The sequence below is a fragment of the Lutra lutra genome, chromosome 2 (assembly GCF_902655055.1).
Source record: "Lutra lutra chromosome 2, mLutLut1.2, whole genome shotgun sequence".
Taxonomy (NCBI): domain Eukaryota; kingdom Metazoa; phylum Chordata; class Mammalia; order Carnivora; family Mustelidae; genus Lutra; species Lutra lutra.
In genome coordinates, this window is record NC_062279.1 from 62,812,572 (window position 1) to 62,825,873 (window position 13,302).

Genomic DNA, 13,302 nt, shown 5'->3' on the forward strand with positions numbered 1-13,302 from the left:
GACTTAATGTAGTATAGTTTGAAAAGGGCCATTGATGGAAGAAATGGCTTTGATGGCTACTTAGATACCGTGATAAAGCACAGGATTAAGGCATTTCATCATTAGATCCAAATTAGCTGGACGACTCTGACGGTTTCCTAGGTGTTTACAGAAGAATTTGGTCCTTAGAGAAATGCTAAGCTGTGACATTCTTCCTTGTTAAAATCCTGCATCCCAAAGTTGGCTGCTTTACAGAATCACATTAAGCAAGAAGCTAGGAGTGAGAGAATCAAGTCTCTTGCCAGATTCCTCATGGCATGAGTAACAGCTGTAGCCGTTAAGCAACCACCAGGGGACACAGTTAGAGCAATGTCCCAAGAAGAGGACTTGGATAAGGCACCTGCTCCGCAAAGGACATTAGCCACGATGAGCAGGAAGACCTCCAAGGAAGAACAGACCAGCACCATGGGAGTAGCAAATACTTTTCTGTATTACTAGGTCCCATATTTGAGAACCAATAGAACGAAGATGTTGACAGAAAAAAAATCTGTGTCCTCTAAGAACTGATCAAAGTCCTTTTGTGTCAATACACTTTGCAAAAACTAGATTTAACACATTTAGGAAATTACGTTCCATGCCAGTTATTTCCAGAAGAACAGGTAGTAAGGATATTCAGAATTTTTAAGACAAATTTATCAGTTACCACCCAGGGACCCCATCTATATAAAAATAGCTCCAATAGAAAGATTTATACCAACCAGTAACAACTGAAGGGTCAAAGAAGGAGGTAACTAAATTTGGTCCTCATTCAAATCACACTTAAAATAAGTAAAGCACAACATGATGCTGAAACAAAATTTCAACTTTTAAAGCTATTCACAAAAAAAAAATTCTTGAATAGTAAGATTTCCTTATCTACATAAGAATAAGCATCTTAGACTAAGAACTTTAAAACCCTAAGAATTTTCTTCAAAAATAAATGGGCATTTTTTCCTTTCTATTATAAGTTGGAGAATCATAAATTCTACTAATTCTTCTCTTGGATATTAAAAATGTCTGATTTCTTTAATTCCAGGAGAATCCCATGTTCAGCGACACCTGGATCAATAAATAATATTACCTACATGTCTCCATGATGAACTGTGACATAATATGAAAAATCCCAATTTTCTCTTAAAACAGTTATTAAGATGTAATAGATAAGCCATCAAAGGATATACTTTAAAACATACAAATTAGTTAAAAGTCACAGCATAACATGCATCACTTGAGCAGCATGAGTCCTGACAACAAAAGTTCATCCACAGAAGTCATGGAAACCCAACTAAAAAACAACTGAAATGTGCCATAGCATTCACCACCATAGTCACCACCACCATAATCTGAGGAAGACCTAAAGTAGATGCTTCATTCAGTCAGTTGCTGTATTAAAAACATACCCATTATAACCACACCCTCAGGGTCCATGTTGTTCAACTACAAAATTTCTATAATATACAAGTTTAAAACACAGTCCTTTGCTGAAGTTCAAGTTATTTTTTGTTACAGTGAAGCCTTTAAGCCATAGTTACATACACCTTTATGAAAGGATTCTGAAATTTCACAATAATAAGCAGAAATTAAACTTTTCTCCCTGCTTATCACATGCCCAATAGGTGACAGTACCTCTGTTTTTAACGATAGTCCGCTGTTAAAGAATATTGTTGCAACAGCAATGTAGGAGACAGTTATTTCTGGTTTCAATGGTCCTAAAGAGAGAGAAATGAGTTACTGTTAGATAAGAATTTCCAGCAGATAACTTGGTATGAAAGAAGAATCCATTGGGGGAGGGCAAATAGTACTTCAAGTCTCAGTGTTACCCTCATACACTACTGTTCTGACAGGGTTAAGCATTTGCTCTGATGCAGTCTAACTCCAAAGGGGATTTTCCAGAAGGAAGGACCATGGCTGTCCAGTTCAGCACAGGATCCTCAGACCAGAAGAACACTCTCCTGGGTGAGAGCAGATAGGCAACATCCTTTAGTATTAGGACCTAACTGCATCTGCCACAGCATCAGTGTTTATGTAACAATCAAAATTCCCCAAACCAAAAAAAAAAAAAAAGGAGAGAGAGAGAGAGAGAATCTGTGGAAAAGTTCCCTTCTCTTTACCAAATATTACTTTGCTCTTTCTAGGATACCAGAAATAAAAACTGGTATTCACACACACATTCAATTCCACCCAAGGGTGTCCATTTCTACAAATATTTATTCAGCACTTACTTTGTGAAGGAGTACTTGCTATGTGAGTGAGATAAGGCATACAGAGTAATAGAGTACTAACAATAGGTTAGGTTTCCAGTTATTACTACACTGTGCAGGCCCTGGCTACACTGTAGTGAACCAGACAATCCTAATCTTTGCCCTCTGGAAAATCCTCTCTGAAATCAGGTTGGCCATCTCCCCAAATGTGTTAACGCTATAAGGACAACAGCAGCAACCCTGATACTTCTTTTTATAATCTGTATACAATTGTCTTAAAGACCCAATGTGTTAAGCAAAGAACAACATTCTTTTAAAAGATGTCATCTGAGAAAACGCCATTTTGTACTTATGTACTAGTGGTCCTCCAGAAGCTGCCATTTTGCCTCCCACAGACATTTGGCAATGTTTGGAAACTCTTTTTGGTTGTTGTAACTCAGCAAGTGGGGTGGGTTACTGGCATCTAGTAGACTGAAATCAGGAGTTCTGCTAAACAACCTAGAAAGCACAGGCCAGACCTCCCAACAACAAAGAATTATCATGTCCAAAATGTCAATAGTGCTGAGGTTGAGAAACACTGGTATATGCCAACATTTTAAAATGTGATCACCTCATATTTGGCATTCTATTCAACCCTCTCGTGCTGAGTTGAATGGTGTCCTGCAAAACTCAGTCCACCCAAAACCTATGAAAGTGACCTTATTTGGAAATTGGTTCTTTGCAGATGTAACCAAGTCAAAATGAGGTCTTGCTGGATTATGGTGGACCCTTATCCAATGACTCGTATTCTTACAAGTAGAGGTAAATTTGGACAGAGTCACACACAGAGGGAAGATGGCCAGGGGAAGAAAGAGGCAAAGCCTGGAGCTATATTGTCATAAGCCAAGAAACACCAAGGACAGCAGGCAACCACCACAAGCCAGAAGCCAGAAAGGATTCATCCCTAGTCTTCAGTAGGAGCATGGCCCTTGACTTTAGAATTCCAGTCTCCAGAATCATTTCTAGAAAATAAATCTCTGCTGTTCTATGCCACCGAGTTTGTGTGAATCTGGCACGACAGCACTAGGAAACTAAGAACCCCCCCTTATGCCAAAAGGCCACAATCATACCTCTTCTGTTCCCTGCAACCCACCACCATACCTACAGGTATTGCTCAATAAATAAGACCAAGCTCAGGAAAAATGAGCATTTAGTCAGCAAATACTTACTAAGCAACTCTGATATTTTAGTCATTTGTACTATATCAATGAACAAAAAGAAACAATCTTCTCAAACATACCAATAAATTCTTGTATATAGTTGGCATTTAAACAAATTCTTTTGCTGAGATCTGAGAAAAGGGAGCAAAAGGAAGAAGGCAAGTGCAAAAGGCATCACGTTTCAAGGCAGTAAAAGTGTTCCAAAACTTGAAAAGAGGTGCGTTTTTTTATACTTGTGAGTGAATCTGTCTCTGCAGCTCACATGTAGAAATATTTTCTCTACAACTGAGGAAGCTGACTCAGGAAGAGATTTTCAAGTCAAGGAATCTGACTTGTTTTGGAAGTAAATGCCATCCAGGAATTTTAAATACTTTGTTTGTTGGTACTCATTTTTCTTTTCCTCCAATCCCTTGCTTTTTATGAGACCTTATTCTTGTCAACTACACCTCTGCCCACAGTGACATCCCAAAGTTTCTATATAGGATCAGTTAAAATTAGCAATGTGGTCGCAAGGGAGAGCAGGGGACGTGTCCAAAGATGTACCTCCACAGCAAGGACACGGTTTACTCAGACTGCATGTTTCTTTGGGGCAGCTAAAGCATCTACCTTAGTCGGCCAACAACTACATTTTTTAAAGAAGCTAACTTGTAGGACACCTGGGTGGCTCAGTTGGTTAAGCGGTTGCCTTCGGCTCAGGTCATGATCCGGGGGTTGTGGGATTGAGTCCCCATCTGGCTCCTTGCTCAGCAGGGAGTCTGCTTCTCCCTCTGCCTGCTGCTCCTCCTGCTTGTGCGCTCTCTCTCTCTCTGACAAGTAAATAAAATAAAATCTTTAAAAAAAAAAAGAAGCTAACTCTTTTTGCTATACACACACACACACACATAAATGCATAATTCAGTGGAATGATTCCTGGCTCTTAATGTTTTAAATTCTAGAGACGGGTTATACTGTCTTTCGTATCAGATGCACATCTAAACAACTTTAATCCATGGAAGAACAAGGTGAGGATATTCTGTGGCTTCCTACAATGTACCTTTCAAAAGCTTGGGAGGCTCTATCAATTAAGCGTTCAACTCTTGATTTTGGCTGAGGGCATGATCTCAGGGTCATGAGATCCAGCCCTGCATGGCGCTCTGTGCTGGGCATGGAACCTGCTTAAGATCTCTCTCTCCCTCTTCCCCTGCCCCTCCCCCACCTCTCTCTCTCTCTTAAAAAAAAAAGATAGGGGGAAGAAGGAATTAATTCTGATTTCAAGAAACCTAAAGCCCCTTTGAGATGTGATCAACTGAAATGCTAATAGATTGCTCAAGTTGGGAATGGGGACCTAGAAGTCATACAGGGCAAAAATAAACACTTGGTAAATATTTGCCCAGAGGTGAGAGTTGAGATGACATATAAAAATGAGATTTGGCCTATGTCTAAATAATGATTATATCCTCCATGTCACCAAAATAGATCTGAATAAGACCTGAATCTTAAGATGGCTATAAAGTTCAAAGTAGAAATAAAAGTTTTAGCTTTTCCTTTAAACAAAAGAAAAAAAAAAGTTTCTCCATAAAAATGGAATAGGGTAGCAAAATCAGAAGAAAAATTAGCCAGAAAAAAAATGAGGTAATTCTTGGGTTCCCAAAATCCATGCTTTTTAATGGATAAAAGAAAATGATTTGGAATGCTTAAGAATGCAAAAAACTATTACCATTTCTTAAATCCTACTCATCAGCAAGTAAATTTCACTTCTAAACCTAATCTAAGATACTAATGCTAACACACTTAAGCTTCAGTATGTTTCTGCTTATGTTTTTTAAAGGAAAAACAAAGCAGTTTGCTTTTAGGATTTATGTCTTATTAATGTCAGTAATCTAAATTAAGATTCAGGTAGAAATGAGAAACTTACTTGGTACTTCCAAAGAAGGAAACCTTTCTCTTCCCGAGAATGATTAGCACAGTGTTAAAAGACTTTGGTAAACTCTAAGGCGTGCATAGCTCAGGGCTTCCCTGGGTTTCACTGGAACTGGTACAGATTATCAACACTTTAGAATCTACACATTTACATTTACCCTGGCTCTCTATTTTCAATGTCTTCTACATATTTAAAAATGAAATGTACCAGAGTAAAAAGGACAGTGAAATAAGAATTAAATTATCTAGGCTAGTACATGTTATGCTTTTTCCCATTTGGAAAGTCATTCAACTTTTCTAATTTTCAGGTTTCCATTACCTATAAATTTCCTGTGATATATAACTCACCTACTAGCTGACTGTTTTTAAAGGGAGGTCAGATCATAGGTATGATACTTCTAAGTGCTGCAGTCTTGCAATTAAATCACTTTAGTATGAAGAGTGTAGTCATTGAGGTATTGATCCAGGTAAAGATGAAGTGAACATCTCAACAAATTTAAGACTACCAAAACTTTTCCTATTTAAAAGAGTCTAGGAAACTGTTCTATTGGAAATTGTTCAGTCAATGTAAATGCACTAAAAATCACAGTTCCCAAGTACAGAGCTTATAAATGGAACCCATGACTAAAAATTACAAGGAAAAAATAATAGAAATTAAAAAAATTAAAATTACAAGTACAAAGAGGTGCTTTGGGGGTACCTGGGTGGCTCAGTCAGTTAAGCATCTGCCTTCAGCTCAGGTCATGTCCTGGGATCAAGCCCCGAATCAAATAGGGCTCCCTGCTCATCAAGGAGTCTGCCTTTCTCTCTCCACCTGCCTCTCCCCTAGCTCATGCTCTCTCTTGCTCTCTCTCTCTCTCAAATAAATAAAATCTTTAAAAAAAAAAAAAAAGAGGTGCTTTTGACCATTCTAAAGAGCAAGATGTAACACCATCATTTTCAGCAACCATTCCTCTCATTATTCCTAGATTTTTGTTGTTTTAACTTGTGAAATGAAAATGTTATTTGGTACTATTTGGAGGTTTATTTTTACTTAAGAGTTTCCACAGGTAGGAAGGTAAATTAAAAGCTCAACAGAATTATCAAGAATTTAGCCCGACAGCCTATATAAGAAACTCCAAGCAATCAATTGTACTAATTTTTTGGAAAAAGTAACTTTTACACATGGATAGTTATCAAATCACATGAGTACATTGTTATTTAATATTAGCTGATTCAGTTCTGCTCTTTTGGGCTAAAATTGAGGCACTGAAAATGTCTTTACTGCATAGAGCCCTTCTTTTGAATATTCATTGCAAATTATTTTTGAAAAATATTTATGAAAAAAAGGGAGAGCCCTGGTGTCCAGTGCCTCTTCCTTGATTTAGTCAACAAACCAAGGATGAGTCACCTGACTTCAGGTCTCAGTATCTTCAACTGTAAAAGCAGCTTGTTGGCTTAAAATACTTAAAGGTCCCTTTCAGCTCTTAACATTCTACTCTTATAATTAAACAAAGAAGCGAATTATCCTGGATTAATGGCATAAGTACGGGTAAAAATCAGAAGCAATATTTCTAAGATAGGATAATATAGCAAAACTTCGAGAAGCAGAGTCAGAAGGAACAAATAAGATTACAGAATCCATCTTACACATTTCATTTTGAAGAAGCCCTAGGAAAATGATTCAGCCTTCAAGAACCCTTCTTCCCACAGCATCCTGGGAATGTAAGATAAAAAGTATTTTACCAAAGCTAGTCCCTGCAGATTTAAACATAAAGATAATACATCACCTGTACTTACACCTTATGAGCAAATAAGAGACCTAAGACCATAAGCTAGAAAGTGTGCTACTGAAGCTAGTTATACATTCTTGATCACTACAAAGACACTCTAACTTTAATTCTGCCTATCCAGCCAGCTCCAGGGACAGAGGGTACTCATTTGGCAGAACTTGAAATACCAGCATTCACAAAGAAGCCAGGTCAAATATCTTCAGAAGGAGAAACCACGATGAATATCAGCCTCATTCTCAGTTACATATTCTACACATCTTGTACTAAGTTGAACACAGAAGGAAAAAACATAAAATAAATAAAAAGTTTTAATCCTCATAATCTTTGTTCAAGTAATTCTTTTTAAAATATTCCCTGAAGCTACTTCTAAATGGAGGAATTGAGGGTAGAGGGTAGAAGGAACCACTGTTCTAAAGAGAGATCATTTCATTCACTTCCAACATGTTTTAACAAAGAGGTACATGTAACTTCAAAGAGCCTCCTGAACACTTCCTAAAAGATTAGGAAGTATGTTGTATGATTAACCTATTAAACCTGTCAATAAAGGTGGAAACTGACAAGGTCAAAAAGAAAATGAACTGAGGAAATTCAATTAATATTTATGAAAAATAGGGCATGATTGTCTAAGGGTGGAAAGAGGGAGGAGAATAAAAGACTAATGATATTTCCAGCCGCGTCCACCAATGCCCACCCCCCACCTTACAAGGCTCCCACTATTCAGAAATCTGGGTATGATTTTAGCCTGCCTACATTTCCCTGCCAAAATACACACTCCACATGGCCTAACACAGGCTGTATCTGTTGAGTACTAACAACGGAGTCCGGGCAGCACACGGAAGTACTGTCCTGTAATGAAAAAGTGCAACGTGTCAGTAGGCTTGGGAGTTTCTGAAGCGGTCGCAATTGCAGCAAATCATCACTCTGCAACATGTGGGCCACAAAATCTGAGTTGGAGGATGAAGGGGTATCCCTTTCTCTTTTCCTTCCAACACCCCTTTTTTTAAACATGGGGGCGGGGAAGGGGTGGGATCCGGAAATAGACAAGGTAATGGTGGCCACTCCAAGATAGATAAGAACTCCTGGCAACCTAGCGTCCCTCTGGACAGGATGCTACTTGGAAGGCAGGAGGAGTAAGTTTCATTCTCAGTAAGCTCACTCCTTAACACTAAGGATACTCACTGATTGCTCCGTGGAAAAGGTAACCTGCGTTCAAATTCTTTTGCCCCATTCCTAATTACAATCTCTGGGGTTGGTAAATTAAAACATCAGTAAAAGGGCCAAAGGACACCCAGAGCTTGTCAGTGCTCTAGAGAGAAGCAGCCACCTCCCGACTACTGTCTCCCCTCCTTTCCGAGACTCGAAAATTAGTTTTGAAGTGGGAATCCCGATGGAGTGTTCGGAGGTGCAGCACTTACCCCCATTCACCCCTATGGATGGCTCCAGTTTAGCTCCGGCGATCGCCAACACTATTCCAATCATGAACCATTCTTTCCTCATTCTCTCCAGCAGCCTCATGTTTGTTAGGGTGGGTGGGTTTTGTTTATTTGTTTGGCTTTTTTTCTTTTTTCGCTGAGATCGCTTAATCCCCGGGGCGTCTCCACACTTTCCGCGGTCCCTCCAGACATGCAGCAGAGCAAGTCAAATTGCCACTTGTAAACTAAAGACCAGGGGGTTGCTCAGGCGGCTTTGAGGAGGGCTGGGAGTAGTAGTATCCAGTGACAGGAAAGTCTCACAGAGCGCCGCCATCACTACCACGCGCCTCACAATAGACGCGCATCTTACCACGGCAGCTCTGGCCTCGGCTCCCAAGCACAAACGCTCTGAAGCGGACACTTGGGCCAGGTTGGCCAACACAGGCGATCAGATAAGGGAAACTGGCTGCCGGCTAGGACTGACAGACTCGCCACCGCCAGGACTTGCGGAACTTTAGGAATGACTGCTTCTCGGAGCGACGTAAGGCTTCACAGCCACCCAGGCTTATTAAAGGTCCCGCTCCGACTAAACCTTTAGGCACAGATGGCCGCATCCCTGGAGCACATCTATGGAGAAACTTTCTTTTGCTTCGCCATGAACTTGCGGGAAAGGCTAGCATGCACTCTGCGCCGGGATTTCTCGGCGGACAGCAGCGGCGGCGGGGTGCAGGGGTTTTTTTTTTTCGGTGGCGTGCTTCTTCGGGGCATTACGACGCTTCCCCGACGCCGGCGTTGACGTGTGCGCCGGGGGAAGGAAAGGCCATCCTCGGTCTCCAGGTTCTCCGCGGGAGCCCGGGGAGTTAAAGTCGCTCTGAGGTCCCCGAGGGAAAACGGTTGCTTCTCTCGGGGAGTTTTAGCCCCGAAGGTGGGTTGAAAATTGCGCCTTGAGCCAAAGCCCAAGTCCAGAAAACCCCTGCCTTCCAGCATCCTCTCCATCCCGGGAGGGCGGGCGGGACCAGCCAGGTCCGTTGCGTGTTGGACGCTCGGCTCCGAGTCCCCGAGCCCACGCAGGCCCCTGGGAGTGGGGGGGTCTGCAAGCGTTCAGTCCCCTCCCGGGAGCTGGGGACCAGGTCTTCTTTGGGGGCAGTCGTGAGAGCTCAAACTCCTTCCACAGCGAAGCCAAGGATGGGCAGGGTGGTGTGGGAGCAAAGGAGTCTGGAGGGTGCCAGAGTGCACTCTCTTGATTGACCCTCTAGGCTTGCCCATCCCAGCAGCCGGACAACTGTGGGAAGGGGGCCAGGGATCTCAAAGCAAAAAAAAAAAAAAAAAAAAAAAAAATGAGGAACCGCATAGAGGGGAGCTCCCGCCTTCCTTTGGCCCTCGTGCTGGAGTCTTTGCGCCGACCAGTTTCTCCCTTGAGGTGTTTTCTGGCACCTCAGTGACATTGATCATTTCATGAATGGACTTCAGCTTCTCCCCAATATGCACCGAAATAAATGAACAAATAAAATACTATCCGACCTTTTGAAGTAGTGTGGTATCTAACTGTGGAACCTCAGGTTTGTAAGCCTTCTAGGATTGTTCAGTGATTCCAGCCTTTAAATCTGAATTTATTCGAAGTTTGAAAGAGACTCATTTGGAAATGTCCTCTACTTATTTAGATTTATCTTAATGACATGACTTGTTTTCCCAAAACTTAAGCCAGTTTGTGCAGTTATGCTACCAGTTGTAGGTTACACAGTATGGAGTGTCATCAAATTATACATCAGGCAGAATAGCAAAAAGTGAAACTCAAGATAAAAAGAACTTAATAGGAAGACACAGATGACATTAAACAACTTAACCTGAAAACAGAAAAGAAAGCATATGAGCAGTGACAAAATCTGATGTTAATTATCAGGCAGTCACCAGATAAGTGGTGATGAAAGATAGTTTAGAACACAATTATTTTCATTCATTGAAGGTATGTTCTTATGTTTTTTAAAAAATCATTAAATGTTATGCTTACAGAGAATTGCACTGGTTTAATTTTACAGCTGCTTGCAAATTCCTATTTACTAAGAGCTCTTTGATCTGTTTATAGCAAAATCTAACTCATGGGAAGGATTTTTGTTTGTTTTTAATGGTACTTAAAGGAAAATACGGTGTGCTGCAATTTCTGTTCTGTTACTGTAAGACCTATATGAGTTTCCCATGGCTACCCTAACAAATATTTAAAACTGGTTGCCTTAAAGTAACAAATATGTTTTCTCATAGCTCTGGAAACCAAATGTCCAAAGTCTAAGTGTTGGCAAGGCCATATTTCCTCTGCAGGCTCTAAAGAGAGAATTCTTCTTTGCCTCTTCCAGCTTCTGGTGATTGTTGGCATAACTTGGCTTCCTTGCCTTATGGCTCCATCACTCCAATCTCTGCCCCTCATCTTCACCTCATCTTCTCCACTGTGTGTCTGGCTAGTGGCCACATCACTCCAGTCTCTGCATCTGTCTTCACATTGCCTCCTCTCTTCTATGTTTCCTCTTCTCTGTGTCTCTTATAAAGGTATTTGCCATCGAATTTAGGGCCCACCCAGATAATCCAGAATGATCTCATTTTAAGATCCTTAACTTATTTACACCTGCAAATATCCTCTATCCAAATTAGGTGACTGTACTCCGTTGAATATGTCCGCCAAATATTTATGTGCACCTGGAACCTCCAAATGTAATCTTATTTGAAATTGAGTCTTCGAGATGTAATTAGTTGAGGTCATACTGGGTTAAGATGGGTACCAAATCCAGTGACTGGTGTCCTTATAAGGAGGACATGTGGTATTACATAAAAGAGACACGAGGAGGAGAAAATTATATGAAGACGGAAGCAGAAGACTGGAGTGATGTGTCCATAAGCCAAGGAATGCCAAGGAGTATGCCTTGGAAACAACCACCAGAATCTGGGAGAAAGAACAGATTTTTCCATCAAAGCCCCCAGAAAGAACCAACCCTGCTGACATCTTGATTCCTGAATTCTGGCCTAAACTGTGGGAGAATATATTTCTGTTGTTTCAAGCTACCCAGTTTGTGGTACCTTGTTCTGGCAACTCTAGAAAACTAGAACTGGAGTCATTCACAGGTTCCAGGGATTAGATGTGGACCTGTTTTTTGGGGTGCCCACTGTTCACCCCACTACAAGCCCCTTCCTGACCTTTCTTTCTTCCGTTACTATTTCTTCAATATTTCTATCCCTCTTCTCTTTCATTCATTTTTTCCTGTCATTTTTTCCTTTCTTCTCTCTCTTCACCTTAGTCTTTTCTCTTTATTACCCCTGCCACTTCACCTGATATCATCCCAGTGAAAATGTACATGTGAAAACACACATCTATAAAAGACAAATGAGAAATGCTCCTTGTTCAGTAAATATTATATTTGTATATTGAACAATTATTTAATGGTCTCCACTATGTGCCAGCATGTGTAAATGTTGCGCATTCAGTTATGAACAAAGACAGACAAAACCTGCCCTCAGGAGTTTATACTCTAGTAGAGAAGACAGATGTAAACAAACATGTAATTACAAATTGCCATCGGAAGGGAACAGTATGTTGTGAATAATCTAGAGTGGGGAAGGTCTCCTGAGATCAGAAGGATGAGCAGGCTGGTGGGAGAAAGCTATTGCTCAGCAAGGAAGAACTTGACACCATGGAATTCGAAGACCAGAGTAGCTAGATGAATCAGTGAAGGAGAGTGATACAGAAAGGGCAGAGAGAACTGGGCAGGATACAAATCATGTGTGACCTCTTACGTCCTGGTCAAGGATTCAGATTTTATTAAATACTCTAGGAAACCACTAAAGGATTTTAGACTAGCTAGGGGTGACATGTCCAGTTTGCTGGAAAGTTTCCTTAAGAAGCAAACTCTGCACAAGTAGTTCAGGGAGATGTGTCTACATGAATGGAGATGGGAAAGGCAATTAGTATAAAAACTGTTAAGCAGAAAGAATAAAAAACAAATGACACTCATCTCTAGGGGAATGGGAAAACAAGCTAAAATAACTCCCAGAATGTCTGTCAAATAGATGCCAGTTCCATTCACTCAGCCAGGGAATCTTTACAAAGCAGATTTGGGGAGGAGATTTTAAATCTAGTTTGTATCTTGTGTGCAAGACCACTGAGGCATATAAGGAGAGATGTCTAGAAGGTAGCTAAAATGAAGGTTTGAGCTCATGAAAACAGAATTGCTATAGCTCCTGGATTCTTCAACAATAGCTTATGGAAATCATACTTACTAATGTAGCAAATATTTACCTTTAAACTTTATTACTCACATTGATTACTCAGTCTCTTTGAAGATGGTTTGCTTACTTATATTAATGAATGTTTACTATGTGCCAAGAACAGAGGTACATCTTTTTTTTTTCATTTCATTTTATTTTATTTCTTTTCAATATTCCAGAATTCACTGTTTATGCACCACACCCAGTGCTCCATGCAATACATGCCCTCCATAATACCCACCACCAGGCTCACCCAAGCCCCACCCTCTTCCAAACCCCCAGTTTGTTTCTCAGAGTCCACAGTCTCTCGTGGTTTGTCTCCCCCTCCAATTTCCCCCAACTCACTTCAAACAGCGGTACATCTTTTGATTACTCTCGTGGACTTTATATTTAATAAAATGTTGATAGGAATTCGAGCTCATCAGGCTGTTGAAAAGATTCAGTGGGACAGTGTATATACATTGCCTTGCATGGAACAGATGCTTAGTTACTCACTTACTCAACAAATATTTATTGAGCTCCTTTGTGCGAGGCATTATTCTGGATACTGGGG

General features: G+C 40.6%; 1 protein-coding gene across 7 annotated transcripts in view; it reads right to left on the reverse strand.

The window, feature by feature from the left end:
- The window catches only part of SLC10A7 (solute carrier family 10 member 7), a 253,644-nt gene extending 244,732 nt beyond the window's left edge, over nt 1-8,912 (reverse strand). Inside the window, exons 1-2 of one of the 7 annotated variants that reach the window (XM_047717579.1) lie at nt 8,505-8,877; nt 1,645-1,727 (exon numbers count right to left, since the gene is read on the reverse strand). In XM_047717579.1, the coding sequence (XP_047573535.1) occupies nt 1,645-1,727; nt 8,505-8,604 (183 nt within the window). In that variant the 5' untranslated portion in view covers nt 8,605-8,877. Of the gene's footprint in view, nt 1-1,644; nt 1,728-8,504 lie in introns of all 7 variants that reach the window. The other 6 variants (XM_047717580.1, XM_047717582.1, XM_047717583.1 and 3 more) reach the window with 6 other exon arrangements.
- Between the last annotated feature and the right edge of the window lie 4,390 nt (nt 8,913-13,302).